This window comes from Dendrobates tinctorius, unplaced genomic scaffold (assembly GCF_039654945.1).
Source record: "Dendrobates tinctorius isolate UK_male_01 unplaced genomic scaffold, ASM3965494v1 ptg000250l, whole genome shotgun sequence".
Lineage (NCBI taxonomy): Eukaryota > Metazoa > Chordata > Amphibia > Anura > Dendrobatidae > Dendrobates > Dendrobates tinctorius.
Window position 1 is genome coordinate 44781034 of NW_027361917.1, and position 20179 is coordinate 44801212.

The 20179-nt window shown below is 46.9% G+C and overlaps 1 protein-coding gene across 1 annotated transcript in view; it reads right to left on the minus strand.

Annotated features, from left to right (window-relative positions):
• PPP1R14C (protein phosphatase 1 regulatory inhibitor subunit 14C) overlaps positions 1-15610 on the minus strand; it is an 82976-nt gene extending 67366 nt beyond the window's left edge. The window contains exon 1 of the mRNA XM_073557661.1: positions 15031-15610. Coding sequence (XP_073413762.1) covers positions 15031-15282 — 252 coding nt within the window. The 5' untranslated portion in view covers positions 15283-15610. The remainder of the gene's footprint in view (positions 1-15030) is intronic.
• Positions 15611-20179: the final 4569 nt, after the last annotated feature.

Consider the following 20179-nt stretch of genomic DNA (forward strand, 5'->3'; position numbering starts at 1 on the left):
GCACTTTGGTCCATTTTAATAGCTCCTCATCGCTAAATGGATACTTTCTTTTTGAGGCTGATAGGAGAAAACTTCTTTGGTCATGTTTTTTCCATTCCCTTTTTATTAGGGCCTTAATTGCCGGTATTACCGGGAACGCTCTCCTTTTCTTTTCCGCCAATCCCGCAAACATTATGTCTTGTGCGGTTTGGGCACCCCTTGGTTCCTCACACCCCATAGTGCTTCTCACCGATTTGACTAGGTTGTCCACACTATCTAGGGGGAAACATGACCGTCCCTCCATATCTGATGATGATGAGGATGTGAGTGAGGAGTCAGAGACTAACCCCCCTTCTTCTTCTGACTCTGAGCTGAGGGTTAACTGCCAGTCTCTGAGGGAGTTTTGGTGCGGTTAATAGCCTGTATTTCCTCCCTGATTATAGCTCTAATGTCCTTTGCCGACAATGCAGCGCCCTGCTTTGTCTCCCTGGTGCATTGCTTACAGAGCGTCTTAGGGTAGGAGTCAGGGAGAGGTTCAGAGCATAACGCACATTCTTTATGCTTGGATTTATCCTTTTTCTGGGTCTAGACGGGTACACCAAGGCGGGGGGGGGGGGTAGAGGAGAGGTCAGCTTAGTAGGTAGAGTATATACTTTGCACACTCACCCAGTGAAGTCTTATATTACCGGATCAGATGGCTGAGACGTCCTAGGCCTTGATTCTCCGGCTTCATTCCTGCGGCCGGTGTTGCGGTCCCTGGTGGAGCTACCTCCTGCAGAATCCCCCGCTGGAGCGTGTGCTTCCGTTGGGGACGACATTGCTGCATCACCGCTCTGCTGCGTCGCTGTTTGAATACTTTTTTTTTTTTCTGTCGTCCCCCCGGAAGTTGCTCCTCCTCCCTGGGATCACCGCGCGCATGCGCTGACGCGCTCTCAGCCATCCCGCCCCGGAAGGTCCCCCTCTTTATGCACCGCCACCGTTACTGGCGCTTTCATTTTTAAAAAAGATCTCTTCCCTTTTTTTTTTTCTCCTTCTGCGCCACTGGCGCTCTTACCGCTCCCAGTAGCGGTGCGTCCCGGTGCCTACCGGCGCTCTCCTGGGTGAGACGGGGCGGCCCTCCCCGGACCCCGTCATCACCCTTCGCTCACCAGACGAGGGGGGAGCCGTCTAGCGGAATCTCCCCCGACGCTGCCTCTGGACCGCAGCCCCTGCCGTTCCCATGGAGACTGCACAGGCGGTATGCCTGGCCCAGGTAATCTTTCCTGAAGGATATCGTGGCTCCGTATGGAACAGGAAACCAAAACTGAGGAGGAAAGGCGGACCGCCCCCTTTTATCTTTCCTGTAGGGTTTCCTGTTCCAAATGGGGCGGATCAGATACCTCCAGTGGGTGCTGTCGTGGCGAAGGGTAAAATGTTGCTTTAGCCGGAAGTTTAATTTTTCTAAGGACCTATAGGTAATTTTACAAAAAAAAAAAAAAAAAAAACCCCACACACAACTTGGGTACATTTTTTTCTTGAGCATGCCAATTCCCTACAAGTAAAATCGGGAAATATTTTTCATGCATAGTGCAAAACTCAGAAGGGAAGGCGTGCCATAGTATAGTGCAGATTTTAGTGTTATGCTTTGCTGGTGCCAAGACTCATTGGGAGGGCCCCTGAGGTGACGGAACAGTAGAACCCCCCCGTGACCCATTTTACAAACTACACCTTTCAACAAATTCATCTAGGGGTGCAGAAATCATTGACACCACAGCTGTGTCAGATATTTATACCATTGGGTAGTGAAGAAAAAATAATTGCATTTTTACCACCAAAATTGTTTTATTCCCAGATTTTACATTTTCACGCAAGAAGTGGGTAAAAATGGCACCATAATTTGTCCCACAATTTCTACTCAACATGGCTTATGCAAACTGCCAGCGCTGCTCTGAGTCAAACTTGAGTCATGTTCTGAGTATGATCTTTGCTAGCTCTGGTGACCTGGATTTAGTCATGAGGACATCAGGTCACCATGGAAATGTTATCGTGGAATCTCTGATCCAAGGCCAGAGGGGCTTTCTTCCCTCTTCCTGTTCCTAAAATGCTGCAATCAAGTTAGATCGTAGCATTTAGGGGGTTAAAGTTCTGGGAGCGGTGCGGACTGCTCCTGGCACGTAACGCCATGTGTCAGCTGTCAGAATCAGCTCACACCTGGCAACGATCGCACAGTGTCTGTACGCAAAAAAATCGCGTGGACTTGTCCATATGTCCCAGGTCAATAACTACCAGATCACAGGATGTATGGGTACGTCTAAAATGGTAAAGGAGTAAATCTGACCAGTGTCACTTCATATGATAACTCTGGAACGCATCAACGAAATCAAGTGATGGAGATTATTTTTAGGGACACATTGTAATTTATATAAATGGTAAATTTAAGACGATATGTTGTGGTTTGTTTGCTAAAATATCAGCTTTTTTGTTCAGTTTTTTAAAAAATTCATTTTCAGTCTTTGTATCATTAAGTCATGCTGAAAAAAAAAAAAAAAAAAAAAGTTATGAACTTCTCATTTACTATGCATCTGCATCATTTTTTTCAAACAACTTTATTTTCTTACGATGTTACAAGGTTTAAAAGTTTAGCAGCAATTTTCCAAGAAATTTACAAAACCTATTCAGATTTAAATGGACTTTGTGAGGCCTATATATTGAAATCTTCCCAAAAATGATACTACTGGTATTTTAAAAAAGTCACACCACTCAAATACCGTACTTCAAAACTGCAGATAGGAAATTCTTTTAACCCTTCAGGTGCGACACAGGAATACAAAGTTTTAGCTCCAATTTTTTTCTCAAGTACTAGCATGAGAAAGTGGCCCCCACAATTTGTTACCTAGTTTCTTCTCAGCATGCCAATGTAGGTAACAGCAGGTTCGCAGGATGCAGTGACGAGATGCGAGACTGGTTGAACTTTGAAAAGCAAACTCTTTATAATTTAAAGCTGCTAGGGCTATACTAAGCAACCAAAAAGGGGTAACAGTTGTCCTCGCAAGGGACTTAGTACAAACAAACACTATTTGGAAAGAACACGGCTACCCCGGTCGAGGCCGGTTACTATGGGGCCACGGTATGGCCGTCTACGAGTCCTTATCCTCTATAATGTCACTTATCTGTCCTGACGTCCCTTGGCATCTCTGTGGAAGCTGCATTGCTGATGAGGCAGCTGCCGTGGAGACTTTGATGAGGCAGCTGCGGGGGTCCTCCTCCCTACACCGATACCCCACATGTGGGCAGAAACCTATTTGGACAAGACAGATTTTGGAAGGGAAAGAGCACCATTTTCTTTTTGGAACACAGATGTGGCTGAAAGATTTTAGGCGCCACGTCACATTTGCAGGGCCCCTGAACAGCAGAAACCACATACAAGCAACTGCATTTTGGAAACTACACCATGCAAGGATTTTATCCAGGGGTACAGAGCAAACTCACAAATATGACAGTTAGGTTGGCATATTGATCCCAACATGCAAAAATGTAAAGATGAAGAGAAAACTTGGACCCCAGTTTGATACCAATTTTCTTCTGAGTGCGTCGATACCATACAAGCTCCATTTAGACACACGGGAGGGCTCGGAAGGGAAGAAGAAACATTTGATATTTGGAATGTAATTTGGCTAGAATTGCAGAGTCCCTGAGGTACCAAAAAGCAAACCCCAAAAGTTACCCCAGTTTGGAAACTAGACAGATCAAATAATTCATCTAAGGCCGGTTTCACATTTGCGCTTCAGGGCGCAGCGACGGCTGCCGCTAAGCCCCGCCCCCTGTCGCTGCATGCGTCCCCTATCTTTATCATTGAGGACGCAGGCCGTGCGCAGTATGCGTTTGGCGGCACCTGCGTCCTTTTGACGGTGCGCCAAGCGCAACCAAATTGCAACAGCTTGCGTTTGGCACTGGTCGGCGCACCGTCAAGAGGACGCAGGCGCCGCCAAACGCATACTGCGCACGGCCTGCGTCCTCAGTGATAAAGATAGGGGACGCATGACGCATGCAGCGTCATGCGCCCGGAGGTGGAGCTACCGCCGGAGGCGTGGCAGGGGGCGGGGTTTAGCGGCGCCCGTGCGCAGGCCGGCGCTGCGGCCTGTAACGCAAATGTGAAACCGGCCTAAGCGTGTTGATCTTGTTGAACACATAGGCGCTTCCAGAACTATTTAAAATGTGGATGTGAAGACAAAAATTAGTTTTTTCTGCTTAAAATGTTGTTTTAGCCCCAAATTTGTTATTTTCACAACGAATAGGAGAAGACAGTACGCGATCATAACCCATGTGAGGTCAAAAACTGCTGTTTGGGCACATGGCAGGGCTCAGAAAGGTAAGATTGCCCCCTATTAAGACCAGCTCTCTGCTTTCCCTTAAGTGGTTAATAAAAATAAGGGGCATCCCCACACAATTTTTTCTTTAATTAGCTAAATACATTTACAGTAAGCTACACACTCTGCACTAATTATATATCACTGACATTTCTTTCTATCAGCCATCTCTGTATTTAAGATTGGTTTGTTAGAAAACTAGCTTGAAATTACAGAAAAACGGATTGCATCTGCATGTCATACGGATGCGACATGAGTAAAAAAAAAAAAAAATTATATAAAAAAAATTTTTACATTATACTCGCATGACATTCGTTCTAGTTTTCAGGAACAGCAGAGCGATTTTATTTACGCAATGAGGAGACTGAGCAACAAACAATATTTCTTAGTCAAACACTAATGAAGGTTTCTTAATAAGTACGGTATATATTAAGAATTGACAAGAGTGTTTTAAATCCTCCACATGCCAATTTACCAAATTAAATTACCATGTAAACTATGGGAGAATAGGATCAGTATATAATAACCCACAGAACACAAGCAGTGTCCCTCCTGCGCCAGTTCAGATCAGGTCATTCTGGCCCAATGTTTTTCTGGTCTTTTTAAGGAGTATAAGGCCTCTTTCACACATCAGTTTTTTGCCGTCAGGCGCGATCCAGCTTTTTTTTGTAAAACCGGATCCGGCAAAATGCAATGCCGGATCCAGTTTTTCCCCATTGACTTGCATTGGCGCCGGATGGCATTGCGTTTCATCCGTTTTTTGCCGGATCCGGCAACTTGTCTCATTCCGGCGTCTGGAAAAAACGGCTACTGTAACGTTTTTTGTCTCCGGCGAAAAAGCCGGAAGCGCCGGATCCGGCGCTTCCAGCTTTTTGCTACAATGAAAGTCTATGGGCGCCGGAATGCGCCGGATCCAGAAAAAGACGGATCCAGCCACCGGATCCGTTTTTTTTAAGTCTGCGCATGCTCAGATCCAATTGGCCAGCCCCCGGAAACAGATATAACCTGCCAGACGGATCCAGCAAAAAAACGGATCCGTTTCTACAGTTCTCCAAAATTTATGCCGGATCTGTTTTTTCTAAAAATAGCCGGATCCTGCCTGACAGCAAAAAACTGGTATGAAAGTAGCCTTAGTCTGTTCACACCAAGCACTTTTATACCACATTGAAGTTGCATCCACAGCTCAGGTTATACAACAGACAAGACTGGCTTTACACATACAACCAATTAGGTCACATTTCTGGCAAAATGGCTAGCTCACCCCATGCTATTGGGCCTCCGTATGAGAAAACCTCCAAAAATTCAAATTTATGTTTACACACACAAAACAAATTATATATATATATATATATATATATATATATATATATATATATATATATACATACACACACACACACACACACCCCCCATGTTCCAAATTGTTTAAGTGTCATAGCAGGTTTTTGGTTTAATGAAGCCCATTGATGGTATTGTGTCTCAGGGTTCTTTGGATCACTGAAATCAATTTCATATACCTGTGATAATTAGTTTGCCACGTGAGCCCAATAAAAGGAAAACTGGATGTTCCACACTATTAAACAGTTTTCAAGTAACATGGGAAAGAAAAAAGGATCTCTCTGCTGTCGAAAAGCATTAAATAGTGCAATGCCTTGGTCAAGGGATGAAAACATTAGATATTTCCCAAAAACTTAAGCGTGATCATCGTACTGTTAAGAGATTTGTGGCTGATTCCAAGCACAGATGCTGATAAAGGCAGAATAAGGAAGGTTTCTGCCAGGCAAGTTCATTGGATTAACCCCTTCATGACCCAGCCTATTTTGACCTTAATGACCTGGCCATTTTTTCCAATTCTAACCAGTGTCCCTTTATGAGGTAATAACTGTGGAATGCGTCAACGGATCCTAGCGAATCTGAGACTGTTTTTTCGTGACATATATTCATGTTAGTGGTAAATTTAGGTCGATAATTTTTGCGTTTATTTGTGGAAAAAAAAAAAAAAAAAAAAAAACACAGAAATTTGGCGAAAATGTCGCAATTTTCGAATTTTTATTCTGTTAAACCAGAGAGTTATGTGACACAAAATAGTTAATAACTAACATTTCCCACATGTCTACTTTACATCAGCACAATTTTGGAAACATTTTTTTTCTTTTTTGTTAGGAAGTTATAAGGGTTAAAAGTTGACCAGCGATTTCTCATTTTTACAACAAAATTTACAAAACCATTTTTTTTTTTTTTTTTTTTTTTTTTTTAGGGACCACCTCACATTTGAAGTCACTTTGAGGGGTCTATATGGCAGAAATTACCCAAAAGTGACACCATTCTAAAAACTGCACCACTCAAAACTACATTCAAGAAGATTATTAACCCTTCAGGTCCAGAAGGGAAGGAGCGCCATTTGACTTTTTGAATGGAAAATTGGCTCCAATCGTTAGCGGACACCATGTCGCGTTTGGAGAGCTCCTGTGTGCCTAAACATTGGAGCTCCCCCACAAGTGACCCCATTTTGGAAGCTAGACCCCTTAAGGAACTTATCTAGATGTGTAGTGATCACTTTGAACCCCCAAGTGCTTCACAAAAGTTTATAACGCAGAGCCGTGAAAATAAAAAATGATTCTTTAGCACGCTATTTTTTTTATTTTCACATGGCTAACAGGAGAAATTGGACCACAAAAGTTGTGGTCCAGTTTGTCCTGAGTACGTTGGTACCCCACATGTGGGGGGGGGGGGGAAAACCACTGTTTGGGGGCACGGCAGGGCTCAGAAGGGAAGGAGCGCCATTTGACTTTTTGAAATGAAAATTAGCTCCAATCCTTAGCGAACACCATGTCGTGTTTGGAGAGCCCCTGTGTGCCTAAACTTTGGAGCTCCCCCACAAATGACCCCATTTTGGAAACCAGACCCCCTAAGGAACTTATCTAGATGCAAAGTGAGCACTTTGAACCCCCAGGTGCTTCGGTTTATAACGCAGAGCTGTAAAAATAAAAAATACCCCCCCAAAAAAAAAAAAAAAAAAAAAAAAAAAAATTTAGTCCGCAATTTTTTAATTTCACAAGGGTAACAGGAGAAATTGGACCCCAAAAGTTGTCGTACAGTTTGTCCTGAGTACGCTGGTACCCCATATGTGGGGGGGGGGGGGTAGAACCACTGTTCGGGCACACGTCAGGGCTCGGACGGGAAGTAGTGACATTTTGAAATGTGGACTTTGATGGAATGGTCTGCGGGCTTCATGCTACATTTGCAGAGCCCCTGTTGTGCCTAGACAGTGGAAACCCCCCACAAGTGACCCCATTTTGGAAACTAGACCTTCCAAGGAACTTATCTAGATGTCTGTTGAGCACTTTGAACCCCCAAGTGCTTCACAGCAGTTTATAACGCAGAGACGTGCAAAAAAAATATTTATTTTTTTTTTCCACAAAAATAATTTTTTAGCCCCCAATCTGGTGGCTCTGGAGTCCCTCGAACCTCAAGGTGTAGGATACTTCAAAGGTTTGCTGTTGTGCATAAACCTACTTTTTGGCCACCCCTAAACAGTGCTCACAAGCAGAAACTGTGGCAGTGGGCCCAGACATACCTGAAGACTAATTTTCAAACAGTTTACTGATGAGTCCCGCAACGCTGAAGGGTCCAGATGGATGGAGTAGTGGATGGCCACAATGTCACAACAAGGCTGCGACGTCAGCAAGGAGTCACGTTTTGGGCCGGAATCATGGTGAAACAGCTGGTAGGACCCTTTAAGGTTCCTAAAGGTGTGAAAATGACTTCTGCAAAGTATATAGAGTTTCTGACTGACAACTTTCTTCCATGGTATAAAAAGCAGAAACATGCCTTCAGCAGCAAAATCATCTTCATGCATGACAATGCACCTTCTCATGCTGCAAAGAATACCTGTGAGTCATTAGCTGCTATGGGCATAAAAGGAGATAAACTCATGGTGTGGCCACCATCTTCACCTGACCTCAACCCTACAGAGAACCTTTGGAGTATCATCAAGCAAAAGATCTATGAGGGTGGGAGGCAGTTCACATCAAAACAGCAGCTCTGGGAGGCTATTCTGACTTCATGCAAAGAAATATGAGCAGAAACTCTCCAAAAACTCAAGTTCAATGGATGCAAGAATTGTGAAGGTGATATCAAAGAAGGGTTCCTATGTTAACATGTCACTTGGCCTGTTAGGATGTTTTGGAGTTAAATTGCTTTTTTGTTCAGTGAATGTGACCTCCTAATGCTGCAGATTCCACAAATGAGCATTTTCAGTTCTTTAAAACATCAAATGTTTAAAAATTCTACTGTGCCTAATAATTTGGAACAGTGCATTTTGAGTTTTTATTCATTTCGGAGATTATACTGTTATCATTGGGAGGTTTCTTCGATAAAATTCGATGTAAACTCTAACGGGTGATGACTTTTATTAGACTGTCATTTGCACTAACCATTTGGGAAAATCAGAGAAAAATATAATTTGCATAATAATTTGGAACATGGTGTATTCTCCCATCATTGGCTCATGCGGTCTCGGTTATATGTGACAGCAGACATAGCTGGATGGGAGCAGTAGTCCCATCAGATGAAGCCAAAGTACAATCAATATGGGCTGTTCGTCGCATGGGTACACACACACACACACACTCTCCGCCCACATGCATTCTCCTTCTGACATTTCCTTTGACAATTCTGCGGTGTTTTTGGCAGCAAGTCTGCAAACCTTTTTACACCTGCGTTTTTTGCTGCAGATTTGACTGACTCAATGAAAAACGCTGCAGATCCGCAAAAAGATTTGACATGCTGCGGAAAATAAGACGCTGCAAAGAACGGAAATTTCTGCAGCATGTGCACACCAATTCAGGAATGTCATTGATTAAAATTGCTTAAGTAATCTATTGCGTTTTTGGAGCATTTCCGCATGGAAAAAAATGCTGCAGAAACACGACAAATCCACAACATGTGCACATAGCCTAAAACCAAAAAGAAATGTGCTGCCAGCAACGTTACAAGCAGTGTGTACCAGATAACTGGCACCCAAAATCCCATAATGGGGTGATCCACTATAATATGCTGAGCACCTTATAAGAGATCACCAGTGTCGCTATAGTACGGAAAAAAGAAAACTCTAAAAGTTCTATTGCAAAATTAAAAGCAATTACAGATTGGCTAAGATCAGACATACAAGATTTGTGGTGCAGGTTCTGCATCAAATAAAGGAGTGAGGTGGTGGGGCAGGGGTCTCAAAATCCCATACACACTTTGCAGGAAGAAAATCTGCATGAAAATGAGAGCAAGGAGGCAATTTGGAAATCTGCACAAGAGCGAGCATGCTGCAGATATCAAGTCTTATGTCATCATTTACATAAGTGGCATGCAAATCAATCTGCAAGTAACAGGGGGATTGGTAATGGTTCTATATAGCCATTACACAAGTTTGGGGAGGAGAAAAATACGGTAGGCATATAGGATTCACACACTTAGGCTGTGTGCACACGCTGCGGATTCCGCTGCGGATTAATCCGCACGGATTTTGCAAAAACCGCAGATAATCCGCAGGTCCAAAGACCTGCGGATTATCTGCGGTTTTGCCTGCGGTTTGGTCCTGCGGATTCACTATCTCCACAATGGTGGAGATAGGAACCCGCAGCGGTTTCCGCAGAAAGAATTGACATGCAATTCTTTCTGCGGATTCAAAACCGCAGCAAATCCGCGCGGTTTTTTCCGCAGCGTCGGCACAGCGTTTTTTTTTTTCCATTCAAATGAATGGTACTGTACACCGCAGCTAAAACTGCTGCGTGTCCGCAGCGGCCAAAACCGCTGCGGAAACGCAGCGGAATCCGCAGCGTGTGCACACAGCCTTAAGGGCCTGTCACACTAAGAGATATCGCTAGCAATATCGCTATAACTTGTGACGTTATAGCGATATTACTGTGTGCGATACTTACCTACAACCCGCTCCCCCGCTGATCGCGCGAGACCATGCTGGACTGTTTCTCGTCGTCAGCTTCCTGCGGCGCTTCCTGCTGTGACGACGAGCGACGCATGGAGCCGGGCGGGAGGACGCAGGATCGCCTGGTGTGACAGGTAAGTAGCGACCCCGACCCCTGCGATGTCGCTGGTGAGATCTGCCTGTGTGGCAGCTCACTAGCGACCACTTAGCGATGTACCAGCGATCCTGACCACGTCATATCGCTGGTACATCGCTAAGTGTGACAGCACCTTAAGGGTATGTGCACATGCTGCTGATCCGCAGCGGTTTTGGCCATATTCTATGGAAAATTGACATGTCATTCTTTTCTGCGGATTCCGCTGCGGTTTGCCATCTCCTCCATTGTAGAGGTGATAAACCGCAGGGCAAACCCGCAGGTCTTTTGACCTGTGGATTTTGCAAAACCAGCGCGGAAAAATCCGCAGCGTGTGCACATACCCTTAGTTATTAGTAAAGGTGGTAAATATTAAAAAAAAAAAATAAAAATAACAACCAAAACACACGGAAAAACCCAGAAATGGTAATGCAAATATCAATAAATAATTGCCACAGGAATACAGTGGGACGATCCCTGAATCAGACATGAGAAAGAGGGAACTATGCAGAAAACATGTTACAAGTAGAATAGCATATAAAACAGCCAAATTGGGCATCCAATATTGGTATGGAAAAGCATGCCAGAAGAGGCCTGGTGGTAAAATCCCCCTAGGGCAGCTGAATGTCTAGAGTGACAGAAGGAAGATAATATTCTAATAGGATGGTGTAAATTAAATATGTATTAAGCCCCAAGAGAGTATAAAGCTCTATGTGAAATATCCTGTTATAGAAGACTGGAAAGCCCAGCAGTGGGGAAGACATGCAAATAAATCAAGGAACAATGTGAAAAAAAATCCATTAGAAAAACAATGCAAGTCACTATGAGGGGTGGTCAAAACGTCAGACCAATTCAGAGTTCACCATAGTAAGTAGACAGTCCCGGGACTAACGGTGTGTGGGAAGCCCCACGCGTATCACTGCCAGTGCAGCTTCGCCATGGAAGTGTGTGATAACACAAGTTTGTACTTCGGGTGCTCGATATATCACAGTGGGTCATATAAAATTGGGACTTCAGCGTAATGTGTCCAGTAAACACCATGACAACGGTCACTTGAAATTTTTTTGTCTTATGATCGTTGCGGACTTTCAGCAAATCCATCAAAACTCTGCACGTAGTTCATGAATGTGGCACAAGATACAAATTACTCTTTTAACTGGTTTAGCAACTTTAATGCATAAATGGTATAACATTTGCACCAATGATTAAGGTGTACATAAAAACACTCCAGGACTCTGGACAGAGGGCATAGGAACCAAATTTTGTGACTGTCGAGTGATGAATCAGGCAAATACTGAAATCAACTTACAATACCAGACAAAAAAAAACAAAAAAAAAAACAAAACACTGTCAATGGAAAGGGGTGTTTGGCGCAAAAGACTAAAAAACAGATGCAAATTCAATAATGAATCGGGCCGGCAGTACATTCTTTTAGCTTTCAGGAGTATGTGCTCTATGCAGGGTTTTTGTATTGAACAAACCCAATTTGCTTGGTTTGCACACAATCTTGTGTATGGTATTCTCCTGCCCGATCTTTTGGCCTCATTCAGACATCTGTGTTTTTTCACACACGATGAAAATAATTAAAAATAAAAAAAAAGTTCTATAGACTAATCTGTGAATATCATGGATAGAAAAGAACATGAGTAACAGACTTCTGAATGAGGCCTTGTGGTTGTCAGTGCATTTTATTATGGCTGCGTCCATCCTTTAGATTATTGCACGTGTACCTAACCACACTAGAGGAAAGCATTATGGAGCTTGCCTGCACCAGATAGAGGTATTATGGAGGAAATGCGAAGTTACCAACAGAACCCCCACCATCAGCTCGTAGTGTTAGGTGAAGCGGCTGGTGGGACCTCATCGCCCCCGTAGATTAGTGTACCATTATAGGCCCTCACTGCAGTTCAAGTGTCAAGCATTCGATGCAAGAAGTGCTTCAGAGCAGGTCACAGCTCCAACAGAAAAGGGGAGCCATGAATTTCAGATGCTTTTTGGGGACCAACAGATCGTGGTGGTGAAGGATGGGAAAAACATTTAAGGTCTAAACACATTTGATTCTGATCTTTATTCTCCAGACATTAAGAAGAAAAAGAAAAAGAAAAAAAAAATAAAAAAAAAAAAAATTTACCATGGATTATGGGAGAAGGCAAAACCTTTCCTGAGACCACTGGTGACCAAGCAAGAACTTCAGGCGCCAGCAAGGATAATGAGCAATCAGTGTACCCAGCTCTTGACAAACAGATCTGTCTGACTTAATTGCCCCTAAGGGGTCTCATAGAAGTGACCTAGAATATATTGCCCCCCCATGAAGCCACATTACCATGCCCTTGGGCCAAGACTGTGGCTAAATATACTTGGCTCCTCACAGTCACTTCGTCAGTTTGGTAAATATTATACATTTAATAATAACAGTCTTACAGATGTGTCACATTACAGAACTCAACCCTCCCCAAGTCTGATGTGATGGAGGCTCGGAGAGCCAGACACAATAGCCGGACCCAGACAGTACATGTAATGGCATTAAGTGAAGGTGACCCAGGCACTGTGCATTCATGTAGCAGCCAATGCTAGTGCTCCAGTGTGCCCATACACTGCCCTATATACCCCGCTCCTGTATACAGCACACACACAACAGGATCACAGCCATATACAGAGCTGAAAAAAGCAGTGAATCGCCTGCAAAACTAGACATTTATAGGGGCACTCCACAGAAGCCCCCCATGTTAGACATGGCAGACTGCTGCCATCAGGCCCCTCTATATACAGGGACTGAGGCTGGGCAACAGCGCCCATGGGGGCAGACATCCTGCTGCTATCAAGCCCCTCTATATACAGGGACTGAGGATGGGCAGCAGCACCCATGGGGGCAGACATCCTGCTGCTATCAGGCCCCTCTATACACAGGGACTGAGGCTGGGCAGCAGCGCCCATGGGGGCAGACATCCTGCTATCAGGCCCCTCTATATACAGGGACTGAGGCTGGGCAGCAGCGCCCATGGGGGCAGACATCCTGCTGCTATCAAGCCCCTCTATATACAGGGACTGAGGATGGGCAGCAGCACCCATGGGGGCAGACATCCTGCTATCAGACCCCTCTATATACAGGGACTGAGGCTGGGCAACAGCGCCCATGGGGGCAGACATCCTGCTGCTATCAGGCCCCTCTACATACAGGGACTGAGGCTGGGCAGCAGCGCCCATGGGGGCAGACATCCTGCTGCTATCAGGCCCCTCTATATACAGGGACTGAAGCTGTGCAGCAGCGCCCATGGGGGCAGACATCCTGCTGCTATCAGGCCCCTCTATATACAGGGATTGAGGCTGGGCCGCAGCATCCATGGGGGCAGACATCCTGCTGCTATCAGGCCCCTCTATATACAGGGATTGAGGCTGGGCCGCAGCATCCATGGGGGCAGACATCCTGCTGCTATCAGGCCCCTCTATATACAGGGACTGAGGCTGGGCAGCAGCGCCCATGGGGGCAGACATCCTACTGCTATCAGGCCCCTCTATATACAGGGACTGAGGCTGGGCAGCAGCGCCCATGGGGGCATACATCCTGCTGCTATCAGGCCCCTCTATATACAGGGACTGAGGCTGGCAGCAGCGCCCATGGGGGCATACATCCTGCTGCTATCAGGCCCCTCTATATACAGGGACTGAGGCTGGGCAGCAGCACCCATGGGGGCAGACATCCTGCTATCAGACCCCTCTATATACAGGGACTGAGGCTGGGCAGCAGCACCCATGGGGGCATACATCCTGCTATCAGGCCCCTCTATATACAGGGACTGAGGCTGGGCAGCAGCGCCCATGGGGGCATACATCCTGCTGCTATCAGGCCCCTCTATATACAGGGACTGAGGCTGGGCAGCAGCACCCATGGGGGCAGACATCCTGCTATCAGACCCCTCTATATACAGGGACTGAGGCTGGGCAGCAGCACCCATGGGGGCAGACATCCTGCTATCAGGCCCCTCTATATACAGGGACTGAGGCTGGGCAGCAGCACCCATGGTGGCAGACATCCTGCTATCAGACCCCTCTATATACAGGGACTGAGGCTGGGCAGCCGCGCCCATGGGGGCAGACATCCTGCTATCAGGCCCCTCTATATACAGGGACTGAGGCTGGGCAGCAGCGCCCATGGGGGCAGACATCCTGCTATCAGGCCCCTCTATATACAGGGACTGAGGCTGGCAGCAGCGCCCATGGGGGCATACATCCTGCTGCTATCAGGCCCCTCTATATACAGGGACTGAGGCTGGGCAGCAGCACCCATGGGGGCAGACATCCTGCTATCAGACCCCTCTATATACAGGGACTGAGGCTGGGCAGCAGCACCCATGGGGGCAGACATCCTGCTATCAGGCCCCTCTATATACAGGGACTGAGGCTGGGCAGCAGCGCCCATGGGGGCAGACATCCTGCTATCAGGCCCCTCTATATACAGGGACTGAGGCTGGGCAGCAGCGCCCATAGACATCCTGCTTACCTCCTCTCCTGCCCCCCACCACCAATGCTGGCTGACACCAGGGAACCATAGCCTGCATTATAAACAGAAGGGGGCGCTCAGGGTCTCTGGCAGTGACGTCACTAGCCGCTGTATACAGAAGGTGAGGAGACAGTACCTCGCAGCCATAGAGCTCGCTGAGTTGCTCCACTATCCACTCCTCCAGCACCAGCCGCTTCCTCAGCTCCTTCCTGTCGTATTTCACAGTCACTTTGCCCTGCTGCTGCCTCCTTTGCTGCTGCTGCTTGTGCTGCTGAGCCGACACCTGCGGAGAGTCTTCCCGGGCTCCGGGTGCAGCCAACGGGGTCTGAAAGAACACCCTGCCCGCGGCTGTAGCAGGGCTGGGCTCCGTGCCGCTCACTGCCGACATCTCCCTGAGTAGAGCCGGGCGCGCTGGAGGCGAGGACCGCGCAGTGATCCAGAGACCCCCGCAGGACGTGTGCGCTCTCCGCTGTGTGCTGAGCCGCAGCGCCCTACTTCATCACCACAGTCCGCGTATTAGTCCGCCCGCTCTATATAAGGAGCAGCGGCGGCTTCACGTCCCTGATATGCCTGCTGTCATCCGCCGTCTGCTCACCGGCTCGCACCTGCGCTCCCTCCTCCCGCACACTGCCCGCTTCTGGTTCGCTGCTCCTACAGGGGGAGGGTCTCACTTCCCAAAAAATAGCAACAGGGGAGGAGACCATAATCCGCCAGCCGCGCTCCTGTCAGGCGGTGACTGGAGGTGCGGAGTGATGGGAGAGGGTCCTGCCATCACGTGACTCTCCCACAGCCGACACTGGGTGCCAGGATGACGGGGATGGGCCTCAGTCATTATTGGGTGTCGCATTTTGGGTGTTTTACTTCAGTTTTTGTGTGCTCATCTTTCCAGTTGCTCTTTTCTAAAGTCACTTTTTTATGTGTTGTTTTTATGTTTGCCCTTGAGGGCAGGGTTAAGGGTTTCTAAAGGGATTCACGCTTTTTCAAAAAGTCGCAAAATATGTCACAAATGTTTTTTAGGCTATGTGAAAATATCAAAGTCGCAAAAATCATTAAAGACAGACTAAAGGCTCCAATTCATCATTTGCAGCTTTTCAAGTCATTTTTGTTTTGTGATGTTTCTTATGCCAAATCTGTCTAATGGAGCACACGGTACAAGGGCCAAAATGTTCTTCATTGATGGCTTTGGCCTTTTTATGCCACTTTTTAGTGCAAACAGTTGAAGAAATGGCACCAAATTTTGGGTCCAAGCACAATCACTAAGGCTGGGGTCACTCTTGCAAGTGCAATGCGAGAAACTCATGCGAGCCTCTCGCCTCAATACCCGGCACTGCCGCCGGCACTCGGGACCGGAGCGTTCAGCTGCAGAGAAATACATGCAGCCGCACAGTCCGGTCCCGAGTGTCGGCGTCAGTGCCGGGTATTGAGGCGAGAGGCTCGCATGAGTTTCTTGTATTGCACTCGTAAGTGTGACCCCGGAGTCTGCAGTACATCTGAGCCGAAATTTTGAGACTTTTGAAAAAGTTGCAAATGCTGAATCAGGCAAAAACATCAGAAAACCTCAAACTCCGCAAACAATGACAAAAACAACAAGAGAACACATGAAAAAAGGAAAAGAAAAGATGAATGTGGCGCAAACAAAATAAGCGCAAAACACAAGGCACAAAAGCAAGGATGGGGAGGTTTGTCCACTAGGGGAACCATTACAAGGCATAGGGCATAGTTTGCATCACACAGGTTAGTATATAGTTAACAGTTTGGGATTAGCCCACATATAGGAAGGGGTTAGATTAGTTAAAAAGGGAAGCACTTCCTGCTCTAGTCAGTCAGGTTGAGCATCAGGTGCTAGTCACAGGATGTGCTCAACAGTGACAGTGTTTGACAGGTTCCAAGAAAGTGATACAGCAGCTGTGAAGGGGTCCTGTCAGTGCCAAGTCTCCAAACAGTATGAAGACACCTCTATAGTCTCATGCAGATCCTGAGGCAGTCTAGGGCCCTGAAGAGGCATTGGGTGCTATGTCTCTGTTATCCCTTAAGGAAGATGAAGTCAGGGGGAAAGATGGGGGGTCTCAGGGAAGCTGTGATGCCAGATAGAAGGTCCCTGGTACCAACAGGAGCTGTGGAGGCGGGAGCAGGTCGGGCAGAACGGAGTCAAGGACTGATAATACATTGGACACAGGGAACCTCATCTGGAGGGGATTCTGTCTCATTCTGTGTGCCGCAACTGCATGTATCCGAATTTCACAGTAAGGACTCATACCCATATGCGAGAAAAAAAAGGTCCGATTTCCAGACTGGAAAAACGGACGAGTGTCATGCAAGTGTCATGCAATTTCTGTGAGATTGTTAAACAGAACATCTGTATGACATGCGTATGCAATGCGATTTTAACATGAGCTTTTACATACAGCAGTAAATATATATATATGTACTAGCTGAAGAGCCCGGCGCTGCCCGGCCATAGTAACTAACTACAGTTAGTTATAACAAATTATAATGATTACATCTATATATATAAAGCTGAGTGTATAGCCCCGCCCACTCCGCATAGCCACATTCACTATAATATCCCACATCATCCCGTCAGCCAGAGCTACTGGACAACAACCCCTAATATCCCACATCGTCCCATCAGCCAGAGCGACCGGACTACTACTAATATCCCACATCGTCCCGTCAGCCAGAGCCACCAGACTACTACCTCTAATATCCCACATCGTCCCGTCAGCCAGAGCCACCAGACTACTACTCCTAGTATCCCACATCGTCCCATCAGCCAGAGCCACCAGACTACTACCCCTAATATCCCACATCGTCCCGTCAGCCAGAGCCACCAGACTACTACCTCTAATATCCCACATCGTCCCGTCAGCCAGAGCCACCAGACTACCACTCCTAGTATCCTACATCGTCCCGTCAGCCAGAGCCACCAGAATACTACTAATATCCCACATTGTCCCATCAGCCAGAGCTACCAGACTACTACTCCTAATTTCCCACATCGTCCCGTCAGCCAGAGCCACCAGACTACTACACCTACTAATATCCCACATTATCCCATCAGCCAGAGCCAGCGGACTACTACCCCTAATATCCCACATCATCCCGTCAGCCAGAGCCATCGGACTACTACCTCTAATATCCCACATCATCCCGTCAGCCAGAGCCACCAGACTACTACTCCTAATATCCCACATTGTCCCATCAGCCAGAGCCACCAGACTACTACTCCTAATATCCCACATCGTCCCGTCAGCCAGAGCCACCAGATTACTACACCTACTAATATCCCACATTATCCCATCAGCCAGAGCCAGCGGACTACTACCCCTAATATCCCACATCATCCCGTCAGCCAGAGCCATCGGACTACTACCTCTAATATCCTACATCATCCCGTCAGCCAGAGCCATCGGACTACTACCTCTAATATCCCACATCGTCCCGTCAGCCAGAGCCACCGGACTACTACCCCTAATATCCCACATCATCCCATCAGCCAGAACCACCGGACTACTACCCCTAATATCCCACATCATCCCGTCAGCCTGGGGTCAGAACCAGAGTGCTAAGTGGAACGGTCCTAACTTCCATACCGGGGATCCCTTTAAGAGAGGCCTGGTGTCAGAACCAGAGTGCTGAGTGGATTTGCCCTGACTTCCATACAGGAGATCCCTTTAAGAGAGCCTGGGGTCAGTACCAGAGCATTTGAAGACAATTGCCCTGACTTCCATACCGGGGATCCCTTTAAGAGAGCCTGGGGTCAGAACCAGAACGCTGAGTGGAATTGCCCTAATTTACATAACTGGGGTTCCCTTTAAGAGAGGCCTGGCGTCAGAACCAGAGCCGCTGAGTGGATTTGCCCTGACTTCGATACCAATGATCCCTTTAATAGAAGCCTGGGGTGAGAATCAGAGCGCTGAGGGATTTACCATAACTTCCATACCGGAGATCCCTTTAAGAGAGGCCTGGGGTCAGTACCAAAGCGCAGAGTGGATTTGCCTTCGCTTCCATACCAGTGATCCCTTTAAGAGGGGACTTGGGTCAGAACCAGAGCGCTGAGTGGATTTGCCCTAACTTCCATACCGGGGATCCCTTTAAGAGAGCCTGGGATCAGAACCAGAGCGCTGAGTGGATTTGCCCTCACCTGACTTGCATACCAATGATCCCTTTAATAGAACCCTGGGGTCAGAATCAGGGCGCTGAGGGATTTGCCCTAACTTCCATACAGGAGATCCCTTTAAGAGAGCCTGGGGTCAGTACCAGAGCATTTGAAGGCAATTGCCCTGACTTCCATACCAGAGATCCCTTTAAGAAAGGCCTGGGGTCAGTACCAAAACGCAGAGTGGATTTGCCCTAAATTCCATACCAATGATCCCTTTAAGAGAAACTGGGGTCAGAACCACAGAGCTGAGTGTGTCGGGGTAGCTATTTAGGGAGGGATAAATTAACCCTTCACGTTTGAGCCAGTGATGTCCAAATTATTCCACAGAGTGTTGCTAGCAACTCAAATGACCACACGGAGACGGGGGTCTCTGTACGGGAGGAGCAAGGCAGATCACCAGTCCCCTTTATTTTAGTAACTTCTTTTATAATCTTTTGCTTCATTATGCAAAGTTCTCAACTACCAATAGCATCATTTCACTTTATAAGCCAATAATATTGCAAGAAAACCGGAAACTACATATATGTCCGTATCCAAATAGCATGGAAAGCAATGTAATGGCATATTCTTCAGAGTTTTACACCCCCGGTTCCCTTATCTTGCACCTGATGGGAACAGTTTGGTTTCATGACAGCCAATCCCAATTACAAAAATTTATCTTACAGCAACAAAATGGAGAAACGAAACTGTCACGGTCACGTGTGTGTGGACGCAGCGAGTACCGCAAGGCGAACCCATGACACGCGTGACCCTGGATACACCGCCTCCAGTAGGGCGAATTTAAATAAAACGTGCAGCTGAATACACCGCCTCCAACTGGCGAATTTAGGTAATACACGTAGTATATACAGTAGACTGGAAACCCCGCCTCCAGTAAGGCGAATTTAAATAATAAAGGGGAAACCTGGGTAACAATAACAATGGTGGGCCCTGCGATAGGGAATAGGGACGTGGATACCTCCTGTACTTCCCTGAGCCAGTGTCCCTGCACTCCTAACGTTCCCTGTTGTGAGTTAATTCTCTGGTTCACCAGTTGTGCGTTCTCCTTCCAGACTCCCTCTGGTGGTAACAGGAGGTAGTGAGGCTGATTTGATCTGTGGAGATCTGCCACCTGAGAATGAGG